The 23,953-nt window shown below is 31.8% G+C and overlaps 4 protein-coding genes across 12 annotated transcripts; 2 read left to right on the top strand and 2 right to left on the bottom strand.

The window, feature by feature from the left end:
* Positions 1-45: 45 nt before the first annotated feature.
* Positions 46-7,500, top strand: LOC117210290 (F-box/LRR-repeat protein 3-like). 5 transcript variants are annotated; one of them, XM_033453160.1, is made up of 7 exons: positions 46-126; positions 2,502-2,703; positions 5,451-5,640; positions 5,787-6,006; positions 6,223-6,468; positions 6,713-6,961; positions 7,088-7,500. In XM_033453160.1, exons 3-6 carry the CDS (start codon positions 5,451-5,453, stop codon positions 6,882-6,884), a joined length of 828 nt encoding a protein of 275 aa, XP_033309051.1. In that variant the 5' UTR covers positions 46-126; positions 2,502-2,703; the 3' UTR covers positions 6,885-6,961; positions 7,088-7,500. The 5 variants fall into 5 exon arrangements, with proteins under 5 accessions (XP_033309051.1, XP_033309048.1, XP_033309050.1 ...); XM_033453157.1 differs by lacking the exon at positions 46-126 and adding an exon at positions 1,099-1,348; XM_033453159.1 differs by lacking the exon at positions 46-126 and adding an exon at positions 1,111-1,282.
* A 108-nt stretch (positions 7,501-7,608) lies between these two features.
* Positions 7,609-11,683, bottom strand: LOC117210289 (transmembrane protein 185A). Of its 2 annotated transcripts, none has more exons than XM_033453155.1 (6): positions 11,646-11,683; positions 10,728-11,073; positions 10,358-10,657; positions 10,155-10,278; positions 9,613-9,840; positions 7,609-9,564 (listed from the first exon to the last, which is right to left on the bottom strand). In XM_033453155.1, the coding sequence occupies exons 1-5, from the start codon at positions 11,681-11,683 to the stop codon at positions 9,626-9,628; spliced, it is 1,023 nt and encodes a 340-aa protein (XP_033309046.1). In that variant the 3' UTR covers positions 7,609-9,564; positions 9,613-9,625. The 2 variants fall into 2 exon arrangements, with proteins under 2 accessions (XP_033309046.1, XP_033309045.1); XM_033453154.1 differs by having other exon boundaries at positions 7,609-9,546.
* Positions 11,684-12,461: 778 nt separating this feature from the next.
* Positions 12,462-14,429, top strand: LOC117210185 (40S ribosomal protein S3a). Its single transcript, XM_033452949.1, has 5 exons — positions 12,462-12,617; positions 13,078-13,181; positions 13,402-13,724; positions 13,974-14,135; positions 14,210-14,429. The coding sequence occupies exons 1-5, from the start codon at positions 12,556-12,558 to the stop codon at positions 14,360-14,362; spliced, it is 804 nt and encodes a 267-aa protein (XP_033308840.1). The 5' UTR covers positions 12,462-12,555; the 3' UTR covers positions 14,363-14,429.
* A 102-nt stretch (positions 14,430-14,531) lies between these two features.
* LOC117210184 (putative fatty acyl-CoA reductase CG5065) lies at positions 14,532-22,069 on the bottom strand. 4 transcript variants are annotated; one of them, XM_033452947.1, is made up of 9 exons: positions 21,843-22,066; positions 18,355-18,617; positions 16,332-16,495; positions 16,111-16,246; positions 15,845-16,044; positions 15,616-15,775; positions 15,255-15,445; positions 14,881-15,138; positions 14,532-14,811 (listed from the first exon to the last, which is right to left on the bottom strand). In XM_033452947.1, exons 2-9 carry the CDS (start codon positions 18,568-18,570, stop codon positions 14,676-14,678), a joined length of 1,461 nt encoding a protein of 486 aa, XP_033308838.1. In that variant the 5' UTR covers positions 18,571-18,617; positions 21,843-22,066; the 3' UTR covers positions 14,532-14,675. The 4 variants fall into 4 exon arrangements, with proteins under 4 accessions (XP_033308838.1, XP_033308836.1, XP_033308837.1 ...); XM_033452945.1 differs by having other exon boundaries at positions 15,523-15,775; positions 21,843-22,064; XM_033452946.1 differs by having other exon boundaries at positions 15,523-15,775; positions 18,355-18,584; positions 21,843-21,858.
* Positions 22,070-23,953: the final 1,884 nt, after the last annotated feature.

Here is a 23,953-nt window from a genome sequence, read left to right as displayed (position 1 = left end):
TTAATATTTTTATTTATCAAATTCAGTAAAAGCCATTTTGTTGTTTTTTTCCACATCTTCGTAAGATAAGATCCAATAAAAAAGAAGAGATACGCTTATTCATGTTTTGTGTAATAAACTATAAAGGTAAACAATTACTTCTATAATATTTAAGATTTCTTATATCAGATAAGATAATGGCTAAAGTCTTCTTTTCAATAAAAGAATAGTAGTTTAAAAATACTTTAAATGTAAAAGAAAATTTCTGAAAAATTGTTAAAAAAGAACTATTAAAATTTATTAACTTTGCTGTTTTGCTTACTCTTTCTTCGCGTCTGTGTCTCTTTATGCATACTCTCATTTTTTATACTCTGTTCATAAAAAGCGTGGAATACACATCACGTAGTAAAATCATGTTCAATCATCATGTCAAATCATCAAAAATATATTTAAACACTACTTATATTTTAATGATATGTATTTATTGCAATATAAGATCCATTTACTAAATTGCGACCTAATTTCTTTTCAACTAATTTGTCACACGCTAACTTATCAACTTTCAAGAACATTAAACTATCAAATTAAGCAGGTCTATCATAATTATATCGTAAGCACTTGAACTTTACATTTCATACGATTTTAGAATCTACGTAGAAGAAATAGTATTGGAGAAATATTATTTCCCTTTCAGAGGGGTAATGTTAAAATTTGGATCGAAAACAGATCGCGAATGAAACGCTGCGTTAACGCAACATTAGCCGTCAGAGGCCAACACAAAATTCCATACAAAGCGAAAGTATACTTCTCCATTCGATTAAACTCGAAAGACATCATTCCTATATTTTTCAAATAATTTGTTATTCATTAATTCCTAACTTTGAACTCCTAAAAACAATAATCAGGTCCGGCATTTTCCCAAAATAGAGATGCAGAAAGAACGACACGCAGCGATGATGACGCATATCGGGTGAACGATACATGTATACATAGGATAGCCATGGGCGAATGCCTATGCACACACAGGTATCAATACGCAGGGTACACGTGAGCTGTGAAACACGTGTATCTATTTCAGCTGCCTTTAGCAGTGTCGCGTGCGTCAAGCAGAACACCGTAGGCGCAGTGAGCAACTGAGCACAGTATTAACTCGAGACCGGTTTGTAGGGACGTGCGTTTAACGAAAAATATCTGTTAAAACAAAAAATTCTATCGGTCTCGAGAAGTCCGTTATAGAGTTACCGCGTAGAACTGGAGATTCCTCAACGAGAAAAACAAAAATACATACATACTTGGCAAATTGGTATTTGAAGAACATTGCGTGTCGTTTCGCTTCGACGTACCACAAAACACGAATATCTGCGTATTAGTAGGTGTGATCAATTATTGGGCAAGCAATTCGGACGATTCTAAAGGGGGATATGCGTAGTAACATGATGTTGAAATTCGACGGTCAGGTTGCAGGATTCGCTGCGTAACGTTCCGTGACAAGGAAAGTTGTAATACATAGAAATAGTTTTTTGATTGGAAACGGCGAAGCGTTATTAACGATCGTAGCAGTGCCGCGTAAACTGGACCAGATCCTGATTCGTTGACTGGCTACTTTTTCCCACCAGAGTTCTCGAAACTGATCTTATGAAGTGAATCTCTAGTGTTATATGTACTTACTACTTACATATGTATACGATGGCACGCGAAAATTTTTGAATACTTAGTACAGATATCTTGTAGGAATATATTATGCGTGTTATATGAAACATTTTGAAATTTCCTCATTCTTCTTCTTCATTAAATTTGAAATCAATTTGAAGTTACGATATAATTAAGATTAAAGAAAAAAATCAATATACGATATGGACAGCCATTTGTGCTTAATGTACCGAATAATTGAATATTTAAATGCCTTTGTGATCTCTGAATTATAAATTATGATTATGATGTGATGTATATATTTGTACTAAATATCTTGTAGCCATTATATAGGTTTTCAGATTCTGAAAATTTAAGATCAGTCTGAAAATGTATATAAAAGTTACTAGATATTTATTCCATACATACACTTCACAAAGATGTCCAGAATATTTGAACAGTTAATTATTGATTATATTACTAAGCTACAATATTTAATGAGACCATCTTTTACGCTAACTACATATATTTAACATCACAATTCATGCTATATATTCGTTTTTTACTGAACGTATTTTTATAATAAATGACTGTTTCATTAGAATGTTAATGAAATTTCGAAACGTTTTTATATAACATGTATAATATTCATATTCATAAAATGTTTGTATATCAGTGACAGGTATTTGTATTTCATTCGTACTCAATGGAGAGAAGAAATGATTGTTGTGATTTCATAGAAAAATATATTTTCCGATATAGTTGACCAGATAAACTAGATCCGTGGCCAGTTAGCGAAGCAGTGCTTGGTGTAATGAAGCATTACTTGGAGAAATGAGTTCATTGTTCAGGTGTATGACGACAGTGTGTTAACAATACGCGTGCTGTTTCAGGTAACAGTTTAACTGACGGGCAACCGAATCGAATGCTGGCGGCGAGCCACTGCAAAAGTAAATGGGTTTCGCTTCCAAAGAACACGACTCTCCTCCGCAAAGAGCTTTCGTTCCATCTGTCAGCTTGTGTCCCGCGATTCGCGTTCACTCGCAAATCACTGTTCTTAAGGAACGTAAAATTCAGTCACAACCGGGATAATAGGTAATGTTCTTTATATCTTTTTATATGTAAATATTTGCTTGCATTTTGATCTGTATAATTCGAATTTTCTAGAACACTGAATGATTGGTTGGTGTATGCATAATATGAAAAATTGTAAATTTAAGCTTAGGTTTGAGCCTCTTTTTTGTAGATGGACAATTTATTATCGATATTAGATATTATCGATATTAGATACATTGATCGAATGCTTTGGAATAACACTTTCTAAATGGTACAACGTTACAATTACGTTGGATGAAACGGTAAACGGTTTGGTAGATTCGTGCAGTAGCACTCGTTATTTAATGTCTGTTTAGAACTTCGCGCATCGCGTAACGGATAAAATATGACGAATTTAACGTTTAACGAAGCTTGACTTTCGCCGCTATTACTTACATTTGCCGTTCTAGCCATGTTCTTCCGACTAGCAATTTTATAAATGAGTTTGTAAAGGGTTAGCTAAATTTATTCCGCATTTTCCAAGATTTGTACGTACCTATATTTTAAATGTTTTTAAAAATATAATATAATATATAAATCCAGTATATCAAATAAAATGTATAAATTGTAAAAAATATAGAAAAAATTGCTTATTTTCTTACTAGATACTATCGAAAAAAATATAATCTTTTTAACAGGAATAAAGAACGAAGTGTTTAAACAAGTATTCGATAAGTAAAGGCAATCGAGTAGGTATCGAACGATGTTTAATTAGTTAGTCATTTATATCAGTTTCCTTTCTCTTCGTGATACACGTGAGTCGCAAAGGAAAACACGTGCATGGTCTACTGGGAACCGGCAACAGTCTCTGCAAGTCCATGACCTCCTTTTACGGATTACAAACGTTTTATTGAGCCCGCAAAATATTTAATATTTGAGCACAAATGCGCATCAACGCAATGATTATGTAATATTTATTTCGTTTGATTAATATTCGTCTCATTTATTTTCATTGTTTCTCCGATCCAGTTATGATCTTTTTTATATATTTTATTTTTGATAATGTAAATTCTTTGCTCCTTTCTTTTCTTCTTGACTGTCAAATGTCACAGAATCTATCGAATTCCGCGTCATTTTTTTACGTGTAAAAAAACAAAGAATTCTCCACAAATTCACTGAAATATGATATTATTACCAAGTAAATCGTTATTTCTATTTATTTCTAGAGAGAATTCTGCTGCAACGATAAAAGATCCTCGTGGACCCAAGATTTAGGATTGTCAAAGAAAGAATTAGAATACTTTAGAAAACTGAAGATTTTGTATTCTCAGAGAAAGGATTAGTACTCTTTAGAACACTGAAGATTTAGAATTTGATATGCGTATACTTAGCACTTGCTGAAAATTTCTTGCTGTCCTGTCATAAATTCTATTATAAACATACGCTACGTCGTGCTACTTTGAAAAAAGAAAAAGAGTAACGAAGAGTTAATTAACTTGACTAGCAGTATCATTTATCAAACTGGAGATCCTCTTGATACGGGCAATGCACGTGATCCGCAAACGCTAGCACGTGAATAGCAATATAGCTAGAGGTTAAGGAACATTTAAAACATTTTACTTAGTCCATGACCGCTTTCTATAGCTATGTAACGATCCTTTTACCTGGGTATACGGCTCAAAGTATACACAGACTCCTTATAAAGTTAGCTGCGGGACCTAGTGCAACGGCGCATACCTAGCACGTGCATGTCCTAGTCACAAGCCTCTCCGTGGTCCCAATTCGATCAGTGTTTTCTCTTGCACAACGATTGTAACAGCCTTTCCAATCGTCCTTTCGCTTTTTCTCGCCGCTTCCTGCGGCGGAGGCCGTACGAACTAGCTCTCTTCAACTATGAGTCGAAGGTATTGCATTCCTCGGCGTAACAACTTCGTCCGTTCCACGAGTTCCTGAAGAGTCATAGTAGCGTGGAGCCTATCGAGGCTGTCTGCACGCTAATCGGATACCCATTGAACATTTTCGGCGGTTTATGGTTTCTGTGGCTGGTATAAGATTAATTATATCAATTGTAACGGTGGTATAAGGAAAGTGTTCAAGTTGTGGAATTTTTTGGAGACTTCCTTTGGAGTATATTCTTTTTTAAGGAACAATTAAGGATTGTTATACCGGCGAAAGTAAGATCTTAGGAAGAACTAATGGGATGGAAGTAAATGTAGTCTGTAATATAAGATTGTGAACATTATGCCTCTGTGAAAATTAATTCTTTTTATAAAAAGATTTATAATATCATAGATGATGGTACATATAAGAATGTGATACACTTTTACTTAATAGTGGGCTCAACCCTGTACGTTATTATCATACAAATGTCGCAACTGGAATGATATAATGTTCACTGGTGGATTCCTCTTGATAAAGATGGAACCATCTATGAAATAAAAGTGTATTATTTTTGTAAATATATATTGCACCCATTTAATCATGTGTTATAGATTGTAAATTTTTGGGATGGATTGATTTACATATGTTTCGATGGTGTAGTTTGATTAGATTGATCATTTTTGATAAACATATATGAAATTAAATGGTGAAATGAGTAGAAACGAAGTGCGCTGATCATTGTGTCATTTGATTGATTAAGAATACTAAGTCAATTCAGCGGTGAAGAAGTACAATTTTAAATCTTTACCACAAGTCCTGACTAGATTTCTCTATTCTAAAAGAAACTCTTATTTGTAGTTTAAAGAGACATTATTAAATTTTTTAAGTTAATTAATTAGTTTTTCTGTTGGAATGTTTGCTGATAGATGCTGGCACTAATGAGCACTGCAAAGCCTGATTTCTTAGACATCGACAATGATAAGTTCAAATCCATCATAAAAATATCAAACAAAGACTCGATCGAACAAAAGAAGGATCGTTCCGGAAGCGATGAGGACTCTTCGAAAACTTTGCAACTTCTACGAATTAAGGGATTTCCTCGATTGTTACCCGAAGGTTTAACTCACTTTCATTCCACAAGAAATAATCCAATGCTTGCTAAATTTCATCTTGAAAATATTCAGCTCATTCGGTGTTAATAATAACGTTAACGATTATAAGAAGTATGATAAAAACAATATGATATCAACAAATTTTTGCAGGGATTAAGGCGTTGGTCAATTATTGTCGATACCTGCAAGAGTTGTCACTGTCCTATTCATTACTTAGCGACGAGTTACTATTAGCTTTGAGTTCTGAAAAACAGGTGCAATTGGAAACCCTGCGATTGGAAGTGCATCCAGAGACAAAACCACTTCCACGAGTCAGCGATAAAGCTTGGTTTACCTTTTCAAGTCATTTGCCCAACATAAATCTTATACTGTGAGTACACGTTATATATTTACTTGTACCGTAAACGTTCGTTCTTATCTTAATCCTTCAGAGCATCGTAACAGAGCTACAATATTTAAACAGATTAATATGGGATACATTATTTCACGATATAAAATATTTTTGTATAAAAGGAATATCTAAATTCTATCAGGTGCATTGCGGTATATTTATATTATGTAAAATGTGAAATTCACTCTAAATTAGATTGTCCTATATGACGAGCGAAGACGATCAGAGTCCATTATTTGCACCGTACGTTCCTATAACGCACCTATACTTTGGGGAAGCGCCGTCGGAAGCAACTGTGTTACGTATTGGCTATCAGTGTCCCCGGCTGATTGAGCTAGTAATTGCAGCTTATGGACCCGGTTTACTCGATCACGTATTACTCTCTGTCGCTCAAAGATGTCCACGCCTAAGCGCCGTGGGTTTGGGTGATTGTGAAATCACGTACGTAACACATTAATTAAATTTGTCTATACAGTAAGCAAATGCTTATACGTAACGAATAGAAATAACAAATTTTATATTGCGAAACATTTTTTCAATTTTCCAATATTTCCAGCTATTACATTATATTTTTAAATCTTGTATTATTTACTTCTGTATTATCATGCTGTAGTTTCTTTTTAGTCAATCCTAAGTAAATTAAAATAATTAAACGACGATGATCTGTTTTCCTTAACGTGTTTAGTTGCTCAGGATTGTTGGAATTTGTTACGCTCTGTGCAAAACGTTTGCGGATACTGTACGTTTGGGAAACGTCATTGATAGAGGATTCCGAACTTGACGTCGCAAAAGTATCAAAGAATGTCTCATTGCTCCTTGGTCGTACTTGGGTACCTGAATATATACCATTATGTTGAGACTTAATGACCGATGCAATTTATTACGATGCAAATACACTTAGTGGCCGACAATAGTTTGCGCATGTACCAAAAATGTGAGTATATGATAAACGGGACATTATGGATATGTATCCATAATCGTCGTCCATTCCTTGCATTAAAAAAAAAAAACAATGTAAAAAATCATAATTTGTAGCATAGATATTATATGCATATTATAGGTTTCCAATAATCTTAGGATTGATGTTCACAAAAATGCCTTTCCGAAGACCACAATGTTAATGATTGAGATAAAAAGATGTCCACACTTTTTGACACATGAACGACCCAACACGTTACCGATTGATCACATGCGATTCATACATACAAAAAACAATACCGAAAAAAATCTCGTATTGTAAAAATTGCTCGTGTCTGTTAATACCAAAAATATAAACTTTATTAGATTATAATGGTATCTCTTGCGTGTAGTGTATATAAAATAAAATAATACCACTACATATTTAGCAATCGTCACGCATGATAGATGTGTATAATACATAATAATTAATATAGTCTATAATGTTATTGTAATACAACAGAGTATGTACATTATTTCTACATTATAACATAATAAATCATTGGGTATACGATATCTCAAAATTTTGATTGGGTATACGATCAGGTAGTTACGATATCTAATAACGTTAACAATTAATATCCTTAATATTTACTTGTTTTTCAATTATTTTGTTTCATCTTCTTTTTTTTTACATTTTACTTATGCTACTTTAAAGATGCGAGGCGCTCAGTCTTGTATTCCAGCCGATATATCCAATCTCTCGTCTCACTAAGGCCGATTAAAATCTTAACGTTTCGAACAATTTGCAAATTTCAGCTAAGTTTATGATAAATTATATTTTAATTGTAAGTAAGAATCTGCATCGCTTTTTATATCGTAATAATTCTTATATTATAATACATAACACGTAGATCGTGTCGAACAAATATTATACTTTTATGTACATTATAATATTTTCAGTTTTCAATTAAATAAATAGCAATTTAAAAAGGAAGGTGATAGAATTTAAATTATTCAATATGTACCACCAACATGCTATATATTTGTAACATCGTCGATTATAAAACGTATTTATTACTCATTAGCATCTGTTAAGCACCTGATAAGTGGTAATCATAGTCAAAATTAGTTTAACATTTAAAGTAACAGAGCCCTTTGAACACGCTTATATTACATATTAAAATGGTTACCTCTCTGATAGTATTAATATAAATATTTTTATGAGAAATATTGCGAAACTTTTAAGAACATGTAGAAAAATTATTCTAATGTAAATGTATGACTTTTGTTTTTTGCTCTATATATTATAAACAGACTCGTTACAGATGTATGTTTAAAATTTGTTATTAAAATGAAAATTATTCGAAAAAGGGCTCGTAAATATAATAAAACGTTTCCAAGAGAATAAAAATAAAATGTAATTAATTTTATTATTTTTTCGTGTAGTCAACAATTTTTGTTCATTAATTGTGACAATCTCTTTAAATTTACTAGACGAATAATACAGCCATGTCTTATTTACAATACAAATTTTGAATATTAAATAATGTAAGATAAAAACGGTAATCTTTAAAAGAAAATGTAAAATCGTAATTAATCATATCGTTCACAGCTTTACTCGTTTTTACTTTTTACTATTTATGTTATCTTTATATATACGTATGTATACATACAAATTTTTTTTACAAACAATTCAATGTTGACAAACTTTATGTTAACAAAAAGTCAGACAGTTACGCATTAATCAAAACTTAGCTATATACATAATAAACTTCCTGGACATGACCTGTACAGAGCTAACAAATCCTAAAACTTGGAGTATTATTTACATGAAAGATTTTCCTTGGTAACAAGCTTCAAATGTACATTTACGACACTCTGCAGGAAAATCTATTTAAAATATAATATATTACAAATTAAGCTTAGCCCTGTACAGATCACGATACACTGAGGTTTAGTTTCAATTTTAAACACAGTTCACAGTTGCATATAAAACATATCTAAGATATTTTTAATTTTTTTTAGCACCAGCTTAGGCATATTCACCATTATTTTATACCTACTACTTTTGGCAAAGTAATAATAATGCTACCGTTACGTAAAGTTTACGAATAACAGGCTTAATAAAATAGGTCGGCAATTATCCTATATCATTATAAAGGAGCAATCAAACAAATGGACGGGTTGGTTGCTTATTCTACGCATAATTTAAGTGTTTGGATAGACATAAAATTGATGCAGCTTTAAGAGACAATGATTTTGAGCACTGCGACTGCTAAATTTGCTCTAGGGGCATTTCATGTAGATGCATCCAATATTGAACTCTATCTTCAAGTAGATCGTATTAAAAAACCTTTCAAGATCTTTTCTACCAAATCTTTACAATGATCATGTAAGGCTTAAACCCCATGAATAAAATGGGTAATATAATTATGATTGCCTTAGCGCACAGTATGTTTAACAATAACAAGACTTTCATATCGTACCGAAAATAACAATCTCCCACTTTTTTTTTATAATTCTGTTATTATTTACGCACCTATCCATCACTTGGTAAGATATCGCATCTGGTATGAACCAATCATATGGATAAAAATATTTCATATATCCGAATAGACCCTGTAACATAAAATATTTCTTTTAAATTGACATTAATTGTCTATATCTATGTATATTTATGCGTACCTAAACAATATAATCAATCCGGCATATCGATAGAAATTATAGGTACGACGGGTTTCATTAGGTCGACTTTTTTAACGTATTTTTCATTCTTTTCCGATACCATTGGTTGGTCTGATGGTGGTTGGTCCTGCTCACTTCGTGGTTGATAAGAAATATTACCATATTCTTGGAGCAATGGACATAATCCCAATAAAAAATGACAAAAATCTTTCCTAACACCAAACCACCCTAGAATAAGTAACAATTTTTTCTTAACACTCTGGGGATTGTATTATTTATATTATTCAAGCATGTAATGTAAAAACACATTCATAACATTTTGTTTACAGCACCCATTGCTTCTTTACTGTTTTATTTAACAGTAGTTAACATTTTTATAGAATATCATATGAAATACGTAAGACGTGAATTCGCGTCTCCGGTCCCCAACCATTGGAGAAGTAAAGACACGAATTCGGTCCTTAAAGTGTTAATAGTAATAATTTTATCATTTCAAGATATCTAATTTTATATGAAATCTATATTAGATATTGTTGTCTTACATATGTTTCCTCCTTTTGCCTCAAATGACATAAAAATAAGTGTTACATGAGATATTAAAAGTGGCATTACTACTGTTGTATAATTCAGTGAAATATCTCCATCTAATTTATTTGCTAATAGTACCTAGAACGAATAAAATCATAGTATTAATGAAATTCGCTAAAAAGAAAATTAATTAAAAGAAAATTATCATAATTCTTACTTGGAACACTAGGACTGGAACCACAAGAGATGTATATGCCAATGCTGAGTACAAAGATGTCCGCCTTTGTCTGGCATTAATCTGTGGAGTTCTTAATAAAACAGCAGCAAACACTATTGCATATAGTACTGCAACTAAAGATAATGATAACAGTGCCCAAAGGGGAGCAAACACTACTTCCCAGCTCCATGTAATTATACCATCCAGTTTTAATGCTAAGAAAATAAATTGCAGAATATTTACTGCACAAAATAATTCAAAATCAAATAATCGATCGTGCTTTGCAGCCCATATACAAACCTAAAAATATAAGAACATTTTCTGTAGAATCAATCCATACCTTCCAGGTATACAATTAAAAATTACTTACAACTATTGATACAGCAGAGATGAAGATAAGTGGTATAAATACAAGCATCCAAAGGTGTCTTTCAGATTCTAATTTATCACATACTAACAATTCAAACATTAACAGAATCAAATGTAATGCCAATGTAATCAACATTGCTTTATAATGTATATAAGCATCTCCTTCCAATCTTGCATGTGGATGCTTCCACCAAACATAACTTCCAACAGTAGCACCCAAAATTACCATGCTTTTCCAGAACCATATTGGAGTAAATACAGTCCAATAACTCCATTCTATGAAACCATCCAAACGAAGTGCAAATAAGATTGTGAATATCATCAAACAGCAGTGTACCAAAAATTTACTAAAATATAAATTAGAAATGATTAGTATATTTTGTTGCATATACTTTCATAAACATTTTTAAAATTGCATAAAGAATATGTTACAAAGTTTTATAAAATTTATTATCAATTATATTTATTATTTTAAATAATAATTTCCAATGATTACAAAATATATATCATAAATAGGTAAAATATTGAAACTGTATTACTTTCGATAATTTCCGACAAAGGTCAACAATGATAAAATGTGCTAAATGAAGTAGCAGTTATTTGTTTAAAATAACCATCTGACCCAGATAAAATGTGTATCTTAGACTAAAATTAAAAATATTAATAGACCCTTGATGCAAATTATCAAAAGTTACGTAAGTTCACAAATGAAATCATATAGTTTTGCGAAGAATATCGAATCAGAAATTAAACAATATAAATCTTTAAACGCATGAAATAACGCTCGATGTTTTAAACTATATTGTATGTTCCAGTAAATATAAAATACCACTATATTACGCGAATTTATTATTAATTTGGAAATAGCATTTAAATTTTAAAAAATTTAAAAAAAGAATTCCCGTGCAATAATTTTTACCTTGGATTGAAATCCTGAAACAGCGTGTGGAGATTCATGATTATCAGAACGATTTTATAGGCCAACTACTTGATACAAGTCTCCGTAATGACCACTGCGTGTACATATATTCCGCTAAAAATCGTCTCATTTACCGAGGAAATTTATCGCGAAAAAAGACGAACGCTGAACATTGCATTTGCGTTCGATGAAAAAAAAAAAAATAAATCCCACCGTCTTACATGCGAAAATTCGAATTGTACTGAAATTAGCCAAAGGCCAACAGCTGTCGACATTCGATATCTTAAGTAAAACTCAAACTTTAGCAGAAAACTTCGTACCTATATGCACAAAGTGCAATTATGCATTTATAATCTCCAATAGTCAATATATTTAATTGTATTTAATGTATTTAATTAACAGTTTAAAATAAGATTTCTTAAAATAAATCTAGATTATAGAAATAGCAATTTATTTTTAAATTAATCCATATTAAACTTACAACATATAAATAAACTTTATTATAATTTAAGCTTGTAAATACAGGATTATTTTCTTTAGAGCAAAATATATTTTTTATTCGATTTTATTGTTGCTACGTACATATACCTTTGTATATCCAAGTTTAGTATAATAATATATTAAAGTTGATGTTTAAGTAACAGTATTGGAAAATTCTTATTTATATTTATTTTTAATACCCATTTATTAATATTAAGGATTTATTTATAATAAATATATATAATTAGGAATTTAATTTTTAAATGATTTTATATGATCACAAGTAAAATATTATTTAAAAAATTGTATTCAAAATAGAAGCGAATTGGTTCAACCAATCAGCGTTCGTGTATACGCTGATAACTTATAGATCGCTCTACCAGTTTCCGTTATAATATAAACGTGGTTCTTTTCGCGTGTAACGTTAATCATGGCGGTCGGTAAAAACAAGGGGCTCTCGAAAGGAGGTAAAAAGGGCGTTAAAAAGAAGATGTAAGTAAATTATAATATTTCCTCGATGTATTTTAAATATCTCTTATGTAAAAAATGTAATTTTCTGTCTGATGTCGCTAAAGATGCTTGATATTGAAATAGATTCTCTACACGTAACAGTCAAATGTATGCGTATATTTCATGTTTAATATTACGATTTTGTTAATATTTATTCGTTTATATAAAAGATAATCTTAAAAGGTTGTATATTTTATCTAAATATAATTTTTAATTGTATAATTGAAAATTTAACTTCTAATGTTTATTACTCATTTTATTGACTTCTTTTTAAATAATATTATATCAGTAGAAATTTATTGAATTTGATGCTTTCAATGAATTCAACAAATTAAATTTTGAGTTAAAGTTTTCAAGTACCAAAACATTATTAAATTATAAGGAATTGTTATATCTAACCTAAAAATTCAACCATCCTAACCTAACTCTTCTTTTCTCACAGTGTTGATCCCTTCACCCGTAAAGATTGGTACGATGTTAAGGCACCATCTATGTTTACCAATCGTCATGTTGGCAAAACGTTGGTCAACAGAACACAAGGAACAAGTAAGATATTTTGTGTTAACAAAAATTTTGCAACTCCAGCTCCATAGAAGTTTTATTAATACTTTATATGGCGTTTTATGTTGCATAAAGAAAAGCAGACACTTACCATAATATTATTCCAATAATAGTATTAAAATTAGTTACTGCTACAAATTTATTTAAAATATATTGTACAGTTTATAATGTTTTGTTTATTAATATTATGTTTATTGTTTTACAGAGATTGCCTCTGAAGGTTTGAAATATAGAGTATTTGAAGTCTCCCTGGCCGATTTGCAAAATGACGGAGACGCCGAAAGATCTTTCCGTAAATTTAGGTTGATTGCTGAAGATGTTCAGCATCGTAATGTGTTAACCAATTTCCATGGTATGGACTTAACTACAGATAAATTGAGGTCCATGGTTAAGAAATGGCAAACCTTGATAGAAGCTAATGTTGATGTAAAAACCACTGATGGGTATCTTCTCAGAGTTTTCTGTATTGGTTTCACTAACAAAGATCAACTGAGCACCAGGAAAACGTGTTATGCTCAACATGCACAAGTTAGTATTTATACAAAATAAACTTATTATGTTTTATCTAATATTTGCAACTTAAAGTGCATGAAAGTGGTATACACACTTTTGTGTTTTACAAAGTTGCATACAATAATATGCACTCACTTACCACATTACTTTTGGATTAGAGAGTAGTGATATTGATATTGCAACATTTTTATTTAATATATATAGATTATGAAGTTATTACTCATGCATAAGGTTACTTATGTGTACGTGTATTTTTATGTTTAGGTCAAGAAAATTAGACAGAAGATGGTAGACACCATTACAAATGACGTTACAAAGAGCGATTTAAAGGGTGTGGTTAGTAAGCTCTTACCAGATGCTACTGCCAAGGATATTGAAAAAGCTTCACAAGGAATTTATCCACTACACGATGTCTATATCCGCAAGGTATATAAGCAGTTTTTGTAAGCTTAATATTTTGAATAGATTTAAATATAAATGAGAAACTTATTACACTACAGGTTAAAGTATTAAAGAAGCCACGTTTCGAATTGAGCAAACTCCTAGAACTCCATGGTGATGGTGCTGGTAGCAAAAGTGAAGAAGTAGGTGAAAGTGGCTCAAAGGTTGACAGACCAGAAGGCTATGAACCACCTGTACAGGAATCTGTTTAAGGGAGTAATTCTCTTTCAATATTTGATATAAATAAAAATCACTTTCCAGTGAGAATATCATTCTCTATTTTATTCTTTTTATTTACCTTCGTAATGCTTTGGAAAAGAGCATATGAAATGATTTAATGAAATATTACTTTATTTGCAAACATTTATTCAAAAAATAATTGTATAATGCAATGTCTTTTATGAACTATTTTAATTAATTCAAAAAAAAAGTATGGAACAGTAAACAAAAAAAGGGAATTTATAGTTTATTTGGTCGTAGAAAAAATTTAAATTGCTAAAAGTATTAAAAACTAGAGATCAGTAATTAGTGCGACAGAGTTCGAGTAACAAATAACCAACTCCCTATTAGCAGTGCTCTGAAACTTTCACTCCAGGATGCTACCATATAGATTAGTAACACGAAGAAAAGTATCTTCGTAATCACGTCAACCCAATACATGCTGCAACAGAAATATAAAAATTTATTAAAATTGATAGGATCTGAGAATCATTTCACAAATAGATCTTACATCCTCAAGTGTCTTCGAGCAGCTGGCAAAGTTTCCGGTGGTTCATTTAGAATGTAAATTCTTGCTGCTCGTATACATGTCTCGAAATATGCGTCTATATCCATGTCTTTCCCGTGTAGCTGATATTTCTTATATTCCACAGGATTAAGTTTATTCCTTAGTTCGAATATATTCGAATTGTCGAAGTCCCATTGGTTGTTGGCGTAATACTCAAATACTTCGAAACCTTTTTGTATTCGGCGTTGTACACGACACATACTGTTTATAGTAAGAGTTTTATGTCCTTTAATGTGGTCAAAGTGTTTTGATTTGCAAATAATTTAACATCTGTAGTTCAATAATTGCAATATTTAGATGTACTTAGGTATACTTACATTGGTTTATAGCCTGCAAGAAAAATAAGTCCGTCTATGAGGTATGCGGGTATCATATGAAAGAGTAGAACACATATATTGTGCATGAGTCTTGATTTTTTCATACTGCCACCTGGGTACCAAACAACCCCATTCAAAGGTACCTTTTCTGTTATTTTTCGACCTCTGGCAATAATCTCTGCCCATGATACCTAAATGAAACAAACTGAATTATTAACTACATGTATAAATCATTATCCAAAATTACTTTTATTAAAAGATAATACACCTTAAATTCACTGCTACTTGTAAGATTATAAACTCTCTTTTCATGGTCCTTGCAATATATAAAATTCCAAGAACTGGCAAGAATTGCATTTACCGCAATATCAACAGGAAGATAATCTGCATAACTACTGTCATTACAATACATTGTTCGAATAACACCTTTACCAGCACCAATTAAAAGTCCTGTGGGACCATTGATATTGTCTGTCCATCCTGGCACTGGTTCTTTCCATATAGGTATAACTATACTTGGTCTGGGGGGTAAAATAATCTTCCGCGATTAAAAATACTTTATACTCTGCAAAAATTATTTTTATCTATACCTTAATATAATTGCTGGAATATGTGGCATTGCTTCTTCAACCAAGCCTTCGGACAAAGCTTTGGTAAAGGCATACGTATTGGGAAGGTGTCCTAAAATTTTATCTGTCATAGCTTCAACTACATCATCATCCATCCATTCAACACATTTGATTATTTTATGAGGATCTGCAGGTGGTGGATATGGTTTCTCTCTTAAAATCTAGAAGAAAATTATATATTACTCCAAGTATATATTACTATAAATAAGTATAATATGTTATAGTACCTTTTCTTCAAGATGACAATATGCTGTACTGATATGAGCAAACAGTTTCAGATGTTTCATCTCCTTGGCTAATTCTAACATTTGCTTTGTACCACGTGTGTTCAGTAATACCGCTTTCTTCAGCAATTCATCAAATCTGTAACAATTCAATGATTAAATCGAATATTATTTTCAAGTTATTTACACATAATCCAAATATACTTCATTTTGCACCACGTTACCGTACTGTGGCAGCTGCATGGTACACGATATTTATCTTTTCACAAAGCATCTTTCTATCTTCTGAGGAAATTCCAAGCCCAGGTAACGATACATCTCCACTTACAACAGTTACTGATTTTTTAAGTACCTCTGCACCCCTTTGCCTCTTCACTTTCTCAAAAAGCTAAAATAAATGATTTCTAAATCAGAGTGGAATTACATTTGTATGAATTATTTTGCTCAATTTATGAGACTGACCTCTTAAAATTTAAAGCTTAATATATCAATGGATTCATTTTTGATCCTTGGATTCTTGGGTCCTATTTTACTTAGTTCTACTTGTTAGTAAAAAATTAATTCAACGTTTGGTCAGAAAATTTTTTCCAAATTCAAATACTATTGTTTACTGAATACTAATATATATAATTATTACTGAATACTATTCATGACATATGCCTCTATAAAAATTTCATCTGTAACCAGTTTCTCACTAATTGGTATATGTAATTCACAACTAAATTCTTCAGCCTATGTTGAGTGTACGTATATATGAATGTTAGAAAGGGGTCCAGAGGCCAGTAGCAGGAAAAATATGATATAATACACCAGTACAAGAAAAATAAGAACTTTCACCGGACACAAGACTTGATAATAATGGTAATAATAACGTTTGCTATCCTCTTCTCTATGTTATAGGGCCTTGACTTAGTTTCTCGGATTTTTGTCTCGTAACAAAACGCACCGCCTTACTTTTACTTACACGTGGTGAATTTCGTTGTTGGTAACCAAATCCACGAAAATTTCAGCGATTCACGTTACAATTATTATGAACGTAATTTCGAAATATGTTCCACTGCGCAGGAAATGAAGATGACTCGACGGATGACGAGTAATTTCTCTTTTTTTTTTTTTTTTCAAACATGACATTATAAGTTACACACAAAATATTTCACTGACTATTACGTGAGTTCCTTTATTTCTATGTTATTTACAACCGTGTCATAATATGTGATCGATTGATTCTTGGTAATTCATATAAGTGAAAGAAGAAATCTTTCTTTCTTGTGAAGAAAAATTCACGATGTAATAATAATTTCAGGAATGATGGCTGTAATTTCATTCGAAGAATATGCGAAGAACACGATTCTTTGCGCAATATCAATCATCTTGCATCTGTACAGATCAGATTCTTTCTCGTGGCCTTTTCACTGGTGTATAATTTTCGTCTGCAGTCCACTACGTGACATTGTTTCGTCATCGTATTTAAGAAAGGTCATTGTTTAAGTAATATTTTCTTATTTGACAAAAGTAAATACATAGAGTATTTTATAACGTCTTGGAATGTTATTATTTGTTGAAACTTTAGATATTCCTACACAATCGTGTCTAAAAAAATTGTCTTCCTTTTCCAGCAGTGAAAACAACTTCTTTAAAGAAATTGCACACATCTAAGTCTATCTTTATCGCACAGGCGATACGTAACACTTAACTAATTAAATTTTCTCTACGTGTTTGTGTTTGAAATATAAATTAAAAACAGTAAAATGTATGTATTCCTAACGCAACAATTGTAACAGTTTCTGAGGAAACTGGGACGAAAATGAGTTTCCATGCAACTTTAGCAAGACTTGCATTTGTAGATTTTTGAAATATCTTTTGAAGAGTATGGCAACAGTGGACTAAATATCTCTAGCCAGAAAATTAGGTCAGGAAGAATTCTCTTACGTAGAAAACGGGTTACGAGAAACCTGTTTACGTATACATATGTGGCTTAATTGCTTGTTCTTCGTACTTATGCAATATCGTCTGCATCGTTTAAATACATTTCGGTGTAAAATATTTGTTGAATGTCAATCTACAATTCTATATGTTCGCTGGTATTGACTCTGTTTGAAAACATAGATTTGGATATGGAGAATGCCCGTACGACAATGTCGATTTTATTTATTCCATTAAAAAATTTAATTAACCAACTCAAATTAAGAATTCACGACCCACGAACACAAGTTAATTATATTTTACGCGACGAAAGAGATATCTTACCGGCGAATTGAAGATTTCCTCCAAACGATGTTTCGGATCTTTTTCCTTCTTCGTCCTGATCAACATGTAAATTTGTTTCGTGTTTTGTACACATCTGAGTAACTTTTCGATGACGACTTTTCCAAGAAAACCAGTCCCACCGGTGATTAGGATGTTCTGTCCTTCGAATGTTTCCGCTATTCTATCGGGGATGTCCTCCGTTTTTGATTCTGCCATCGTCTTGTATTTAACTAAAGTTTTCAATTTTGGCAGACTTTTGTTCGCTATATGAACAAAGAAGGGGAGAGACAAAATTATTAAATTTCGTTTGCAAGGAAATTCCTATTTTCGAGAAATCTGGTCTATCGTCCAGTTTCGCAAAATTATGGCGATTTTTCGTTTGCTAAAAGCTCGTTCAAACGAAAAGGGAAAAATAACAAGTTACGAGTAGAAGACAATTTCCATGTCAGATTTATGTCAAGAAGTTGCAGAGATATCGCATATATATATATGCAAAAAACGGTGACATAAATAGTGCACCGGAAAAAAGAGTTGTACCACTGGAACGAAAATTGTAGCGTAAATTATAAATCACACGAAGGAAGCGGAGAAGGCGTTCTACGGCTGTCAAAATGTGTACTATGTGTACTAAGTTGTCACAACAACGTGTATTTTCCTTTTATTATCCTATTCGTTCCCAAACTGCAGTATATTCGTATTCCTTCGAAATTCTACTTTCTAAAGCATGCCGAAAGCAGTGTCGTTAATTATTATGATAACGCGTAATACAATCATGGTATTTCATTTTTCAATGAAGCAGTATTTCGAAGGATACAGAGAAAGGGAAGTAATAGCCCGAATTTTGTTTTGTAATTTCACGTTCCATTCTTTTGCAGTTATTTTTTTGTTTTTTGTTCAATTAGAAAATAGTAATCGAGATAGAGTCGAAATAAAAGGAAGGATTACGCCATTCGTTCAAGTATTAATTACAGTATTTGGAAGAACATGGCAAACAAATCTGCGTGTTCGTAGCGCACCGAGATTCGTCATTGAAAATTACAGTAATATATCTTAACTTCGCACATAACAACTCAGTTATGCGACTGCTTCTGTGAAACAAATGACAAAAAAAAAAAAGAAGTCAGACAGTTTGCATGCGATCATCAAATGGGGATGTCAAGACAATGAGTATCGAATAATTGGAGTAGATCACAGAAACACAGGTTGACTTACGAAACAATCATAGCTGAGAGTGTTCGTGATGAGACTGGGCAAATGATACGTTTTCTACGTTGATCTACATGTAATCCGATTTTTATATAAAAGTGCACACGGTTGCATTTGTTCGAATGTTCGGTTCACGCTGCATCTTTGTATTATCATACGCTTCTGTAGCTTAAAAATATAAAATATAATCGGGTGGTTCTCCGCGAAAGAAAATATTCACAAGACAAAATCAAACAAATTACGTTGAAAGTTTTGCTTCTATCCTTTCAATGTTATCTACATTTGCTTAGCGGCTATTAATTATGACACTCAGGCTAATGTTTAAAGCAATGAGTGTAACAGATCCTCTGAAAATGAACCCTGTATAAAAGAAAGGAAATTATGTTCGCAGAATCTTTGGAAGGCGATGTTGCAATAACTTTTACGACGATGCAGAGACGCAACAACGTATTGACAAAGAAACTGAAACGTATGAAGCTTGATTACTTTAGAAAAAAGAACCTTGGCAATAAGAGGAATGGTAAACGTCTCGCTTTCTCTGTTGAGAATTCTTTTCTTCTTTCTTTCTCTGTTGAGAATATCAGCTTCTGTTTCGTTGCTCTTCGCAAAACGTTTTATGATGGAAGGACCAAACATTTCTAATTCTCAATTTTTAAAACGACATTGATCGTTACGTAATCGACAAAACAGCGTCGATCGGAAAGTACGTAAAATCTCGCGTCTTTGGAATTTTCTGTTACCCTGAGGTGTATCATATAATATGTATCGAAATATAAATTCCTAAATCATTCCATTGATGTGTCATTCCTATTCATAGTTTCACGCACCTTTCAAATTCTCATACCTTTCGTGGATACTAGACATTCCGTGTTAATCATAGAAAATGAATATCTGTTATTTATTAACGAGACCGCGGATTTTTATACATTTATGGGGAACATAAAATTGCAAATGAAATAAATTTCTACTTAGATTTCGTCTAATCAGGTTTATAAAAGTAGAAATCTGAGTAAAAATTCGCCGTTCATTGATAATTGAAAAGATACTAATTTCATATTTAGTCATTTTTTCAGCACTTTTAGCATCCGTCACTTTGGCGCTTAATAAGTACTTAACATTCAATATGCTCAGGTACTTGATGTTTGACACTCATTGCCTGGACTTAGGTAATATTTGATACTCAGTACACGTTAGAGATATTTACTCTGTTGATACGTACAGGTACGAGACACTTCACATTGTGTACTTAATATTCGACATTCAATATTCGGTATTTATGAAATATTCAACAGCCAAGTCGATGTACTTAACACTGATATCGAGTACTGCTGATAGTATTGATAATTGCTTAATCGTACTAAGATAAGTACTTGATACACAATATTGGGCAATGCAAAAAAATGCATCAGTCTAAAAGTAACATTTCATATCAAAATTAACTGTAACGTTTCAACTACTGCTTTATATCCACGCATTTCCAGTATTCCACATTTGGTATCTTGCTCTGTTCGGCGGTTAATACTGACAAGACTACCCAAGTATATAACATTTAACGCTAGATTAGAACCGAATATTCTGTATTTTAAGCACATAACTTTTTATAGTCAGTGTACAGATCATAAATTTGTTTGTAACTTTAAAGTTCTACGATACACATATACGTTGAATCACTCTGTTCCACGTTATAAAATCTCGGTCACTATTACGTTCGAGTATTGCTTCACTTAGAAAGTTTGGCATTCGTTAGTTTTTAGCAGTTACGATTACATTTTTTTTTTTTTTAAATTTACATTATATGTCAGACATTGATCAATTAGATATCATATGAATTATATATCATCGTGTGTATCTATTTTTACTTACTCAACGTCCATTTTCAGAAAACAGAGATTTATTTCTAGCACGAACTCGTCTTATTACGAAATACAGCGTTACGCAAAAGGAATTAATAATTTTGAAAATATAAATGTAACTTGCCAATTTAAACGCCGGTATCATACTCGACTAATTCTTTGTGTAAATTATATAGAGCACCGTAACATGTATAGGATGTACGATAAGCGAGATCGAAGCTTCTTTACTTCGTTTTATCATTCGAAGGAATATCAAGATAATAAGACAGAACCTTTGCGTGTAATAATAAATGTAACTCTTAAGAGTTATTCTGTAGTGACTACTCACTGTCAAAACGTATTATGTGAGTGTATCATTCGAAAGGAACAGGCAAAGCAAAAAGGAAGAAAGAAGAAAGCCATTGGTTACAATGTCAAGCACTTACTTACAGAAATGCAAGAAAATTCGTCTTTATCCGAATCCTTTGTCGAATACGACTGGCCACGAGTGAACAATTGGAGAACGGAACGAAACGAAACGAGACTTGAAGAGTGACCGGCTACAGTCGATACGTGTTACCTGAACGGTGAGCTCGGTATAAACTGAGAAGGCATAACGTTGGCCCAATATTTCCTTGGACGATCATCGATGCAGCCCCACATTCAGTTTTCTTTGCCTCTCCCCACCTTCATTTACAAGAATAGCTCAATATTATCCAACTTTGAATCACGTAATTGTTCGTTTTTTTTTTCTTTTTTTTTTTTTACATTTTATCATACAGTTTAATCGTTCAAAATTATTTAATGAACGTGAAATATGAATTGAATACGTTGTTCTATGTTTTACCATACAGTCAGATCTGTAGAAGCATTTTATGAATGTGAGATACAGATTGAAAAAACTAAATCGAAAAGCTTTTTGAGATAAGATGAAACGAAGAATTGAGTGAATCACGTTGGAAGAGTTCGTTTAATGTGTAATCGGTTCTGTTAATTCAATTATTAGATTAGAAAATACACTGATTATCTATGTACTTACTGATATAAATATTCATAATGTTCGTGACTAAGTAAACTATATTCTAAATTATGTATATTATACGGAGTGTCTTGTAGTTTAGTATACGAGTTTTGCCAATGCTTTCTATGGATAGGTAAAAGTGTGTAAGCATTTTGCACATATCAGTATGTACAATGAACACTATGTATCTTGCTTTGTCCTGCGTTAAACCGAGAGATGTGTATTGACATCTATCTATACATGTCATATCTCATATTTTTGTGGTAACTTTCTAGTGAAGCACCTGTAAACTTCCTGTTACATGACGCTTTATTCTTATACGTACAGAACATATTGACAAAATTTCTGTGGGACAACCTGTATACTTTAGTCTATATATACATGTGTGATTACTTATAGATCCTTTCTTTTCAAGAAGTATCTCGATTATGTTATATTATACGGATTGTACGTTAATGTAGCAAACAGGAGGGAAAATGGATTTTTGTATATTTTGTATATCTATGTACGTGCGCTAGTCTTGTCAAATTGACTTTACAAGCCCTTACGTAATTCGTGAAATGAGCTTACGCTGGAACCTCTCCTTCTTCAGTTGTTTAACTTGATATTAGTCATATGTAATTTCAACACGGTGATATATTGGATGCACGCTTTTGTTAATTTATATATATATTAAAAAAAACTACTATAAGAAAGTATATGACTCGTGCTGAACGTTTTATTTAGGATATTTAGTAATTGAATTTTTAACTAAACAAAGTTTTGTATGTGTATTTCAATTTATTATGACCGTATCCTTTAAAGAATTTAAATAAGCAAAGTAAATTATATTCATAGAAAAGTCCTTGGAATATAGATTTAAGATGGTAGTTTGATTAAAGTTCACTGTGAGTTTTCCGAATACAGTTGTCACGTTGTGCTCGTTGTTATTATTCTACTACATTTTTATCATAGATATTTTATAAAATTTTGTATTATTACAGTAGAATAATTTAAACAGTGATTAGTTTTCTTCGTGTCTTTCATGTTAACTTTAATTGTGATATTTCGTTTATATGATGTTTTGTAATATGAACTTATCCTCGATATTCGATCTGTTGTTAAAATCCAATATGTCTCGTGAAAAGTGGAAACAGTCATGATTTTATTGAAGCAGAGGGGATCTAATTCCCGTGTATGTTGAGGATATTTCGAAATTCTTTGAGAACCAGAATAACGAGTGGCGACCGGAACTTCATTCATGGCAAATGAGAATTATCTATAAATAACAAGAGGCCAGTTGTTTTCCTTAATTATATCGATTAAAGATTCTGCATCCCCTAATTTTTAATTACAATTCTTTTCGTATATTTACTTGCATCACAAATATATTTAATCGTATACTTGACACAAATCCATAAATAAGTTATTAACCTCTCACATTGAATTAAAAGAGGAAAAGACAATTTGTTACACCTCATTTTTCATCTTTTAAAGTTTTTTCTGTTTGAAGTGCTTGTCTATAATATTTTACAAGATTGATTAACATTTATATCTAAGA

This window comes from Bombus bifarius, unplaced genomic scaffold (genome assembly GCF_011952205.1).
Source record: "Bombus bifarius isolate JDL3187 unplaced genomic scaffold, Bbif_JDL3187 scf7180000008199, whole genome shotgun sequence".
Lineage (NCBI taxonomy): Eukaryota > Metazoa > Arthropoda > Insecta > Hymenoptera > Apidae > Bombus > Bombus bifarius.
Note: the sequence above shows the minus strand (reverse complement) of the source record. Positions and strands in the feature narration are given on the sequence as shown.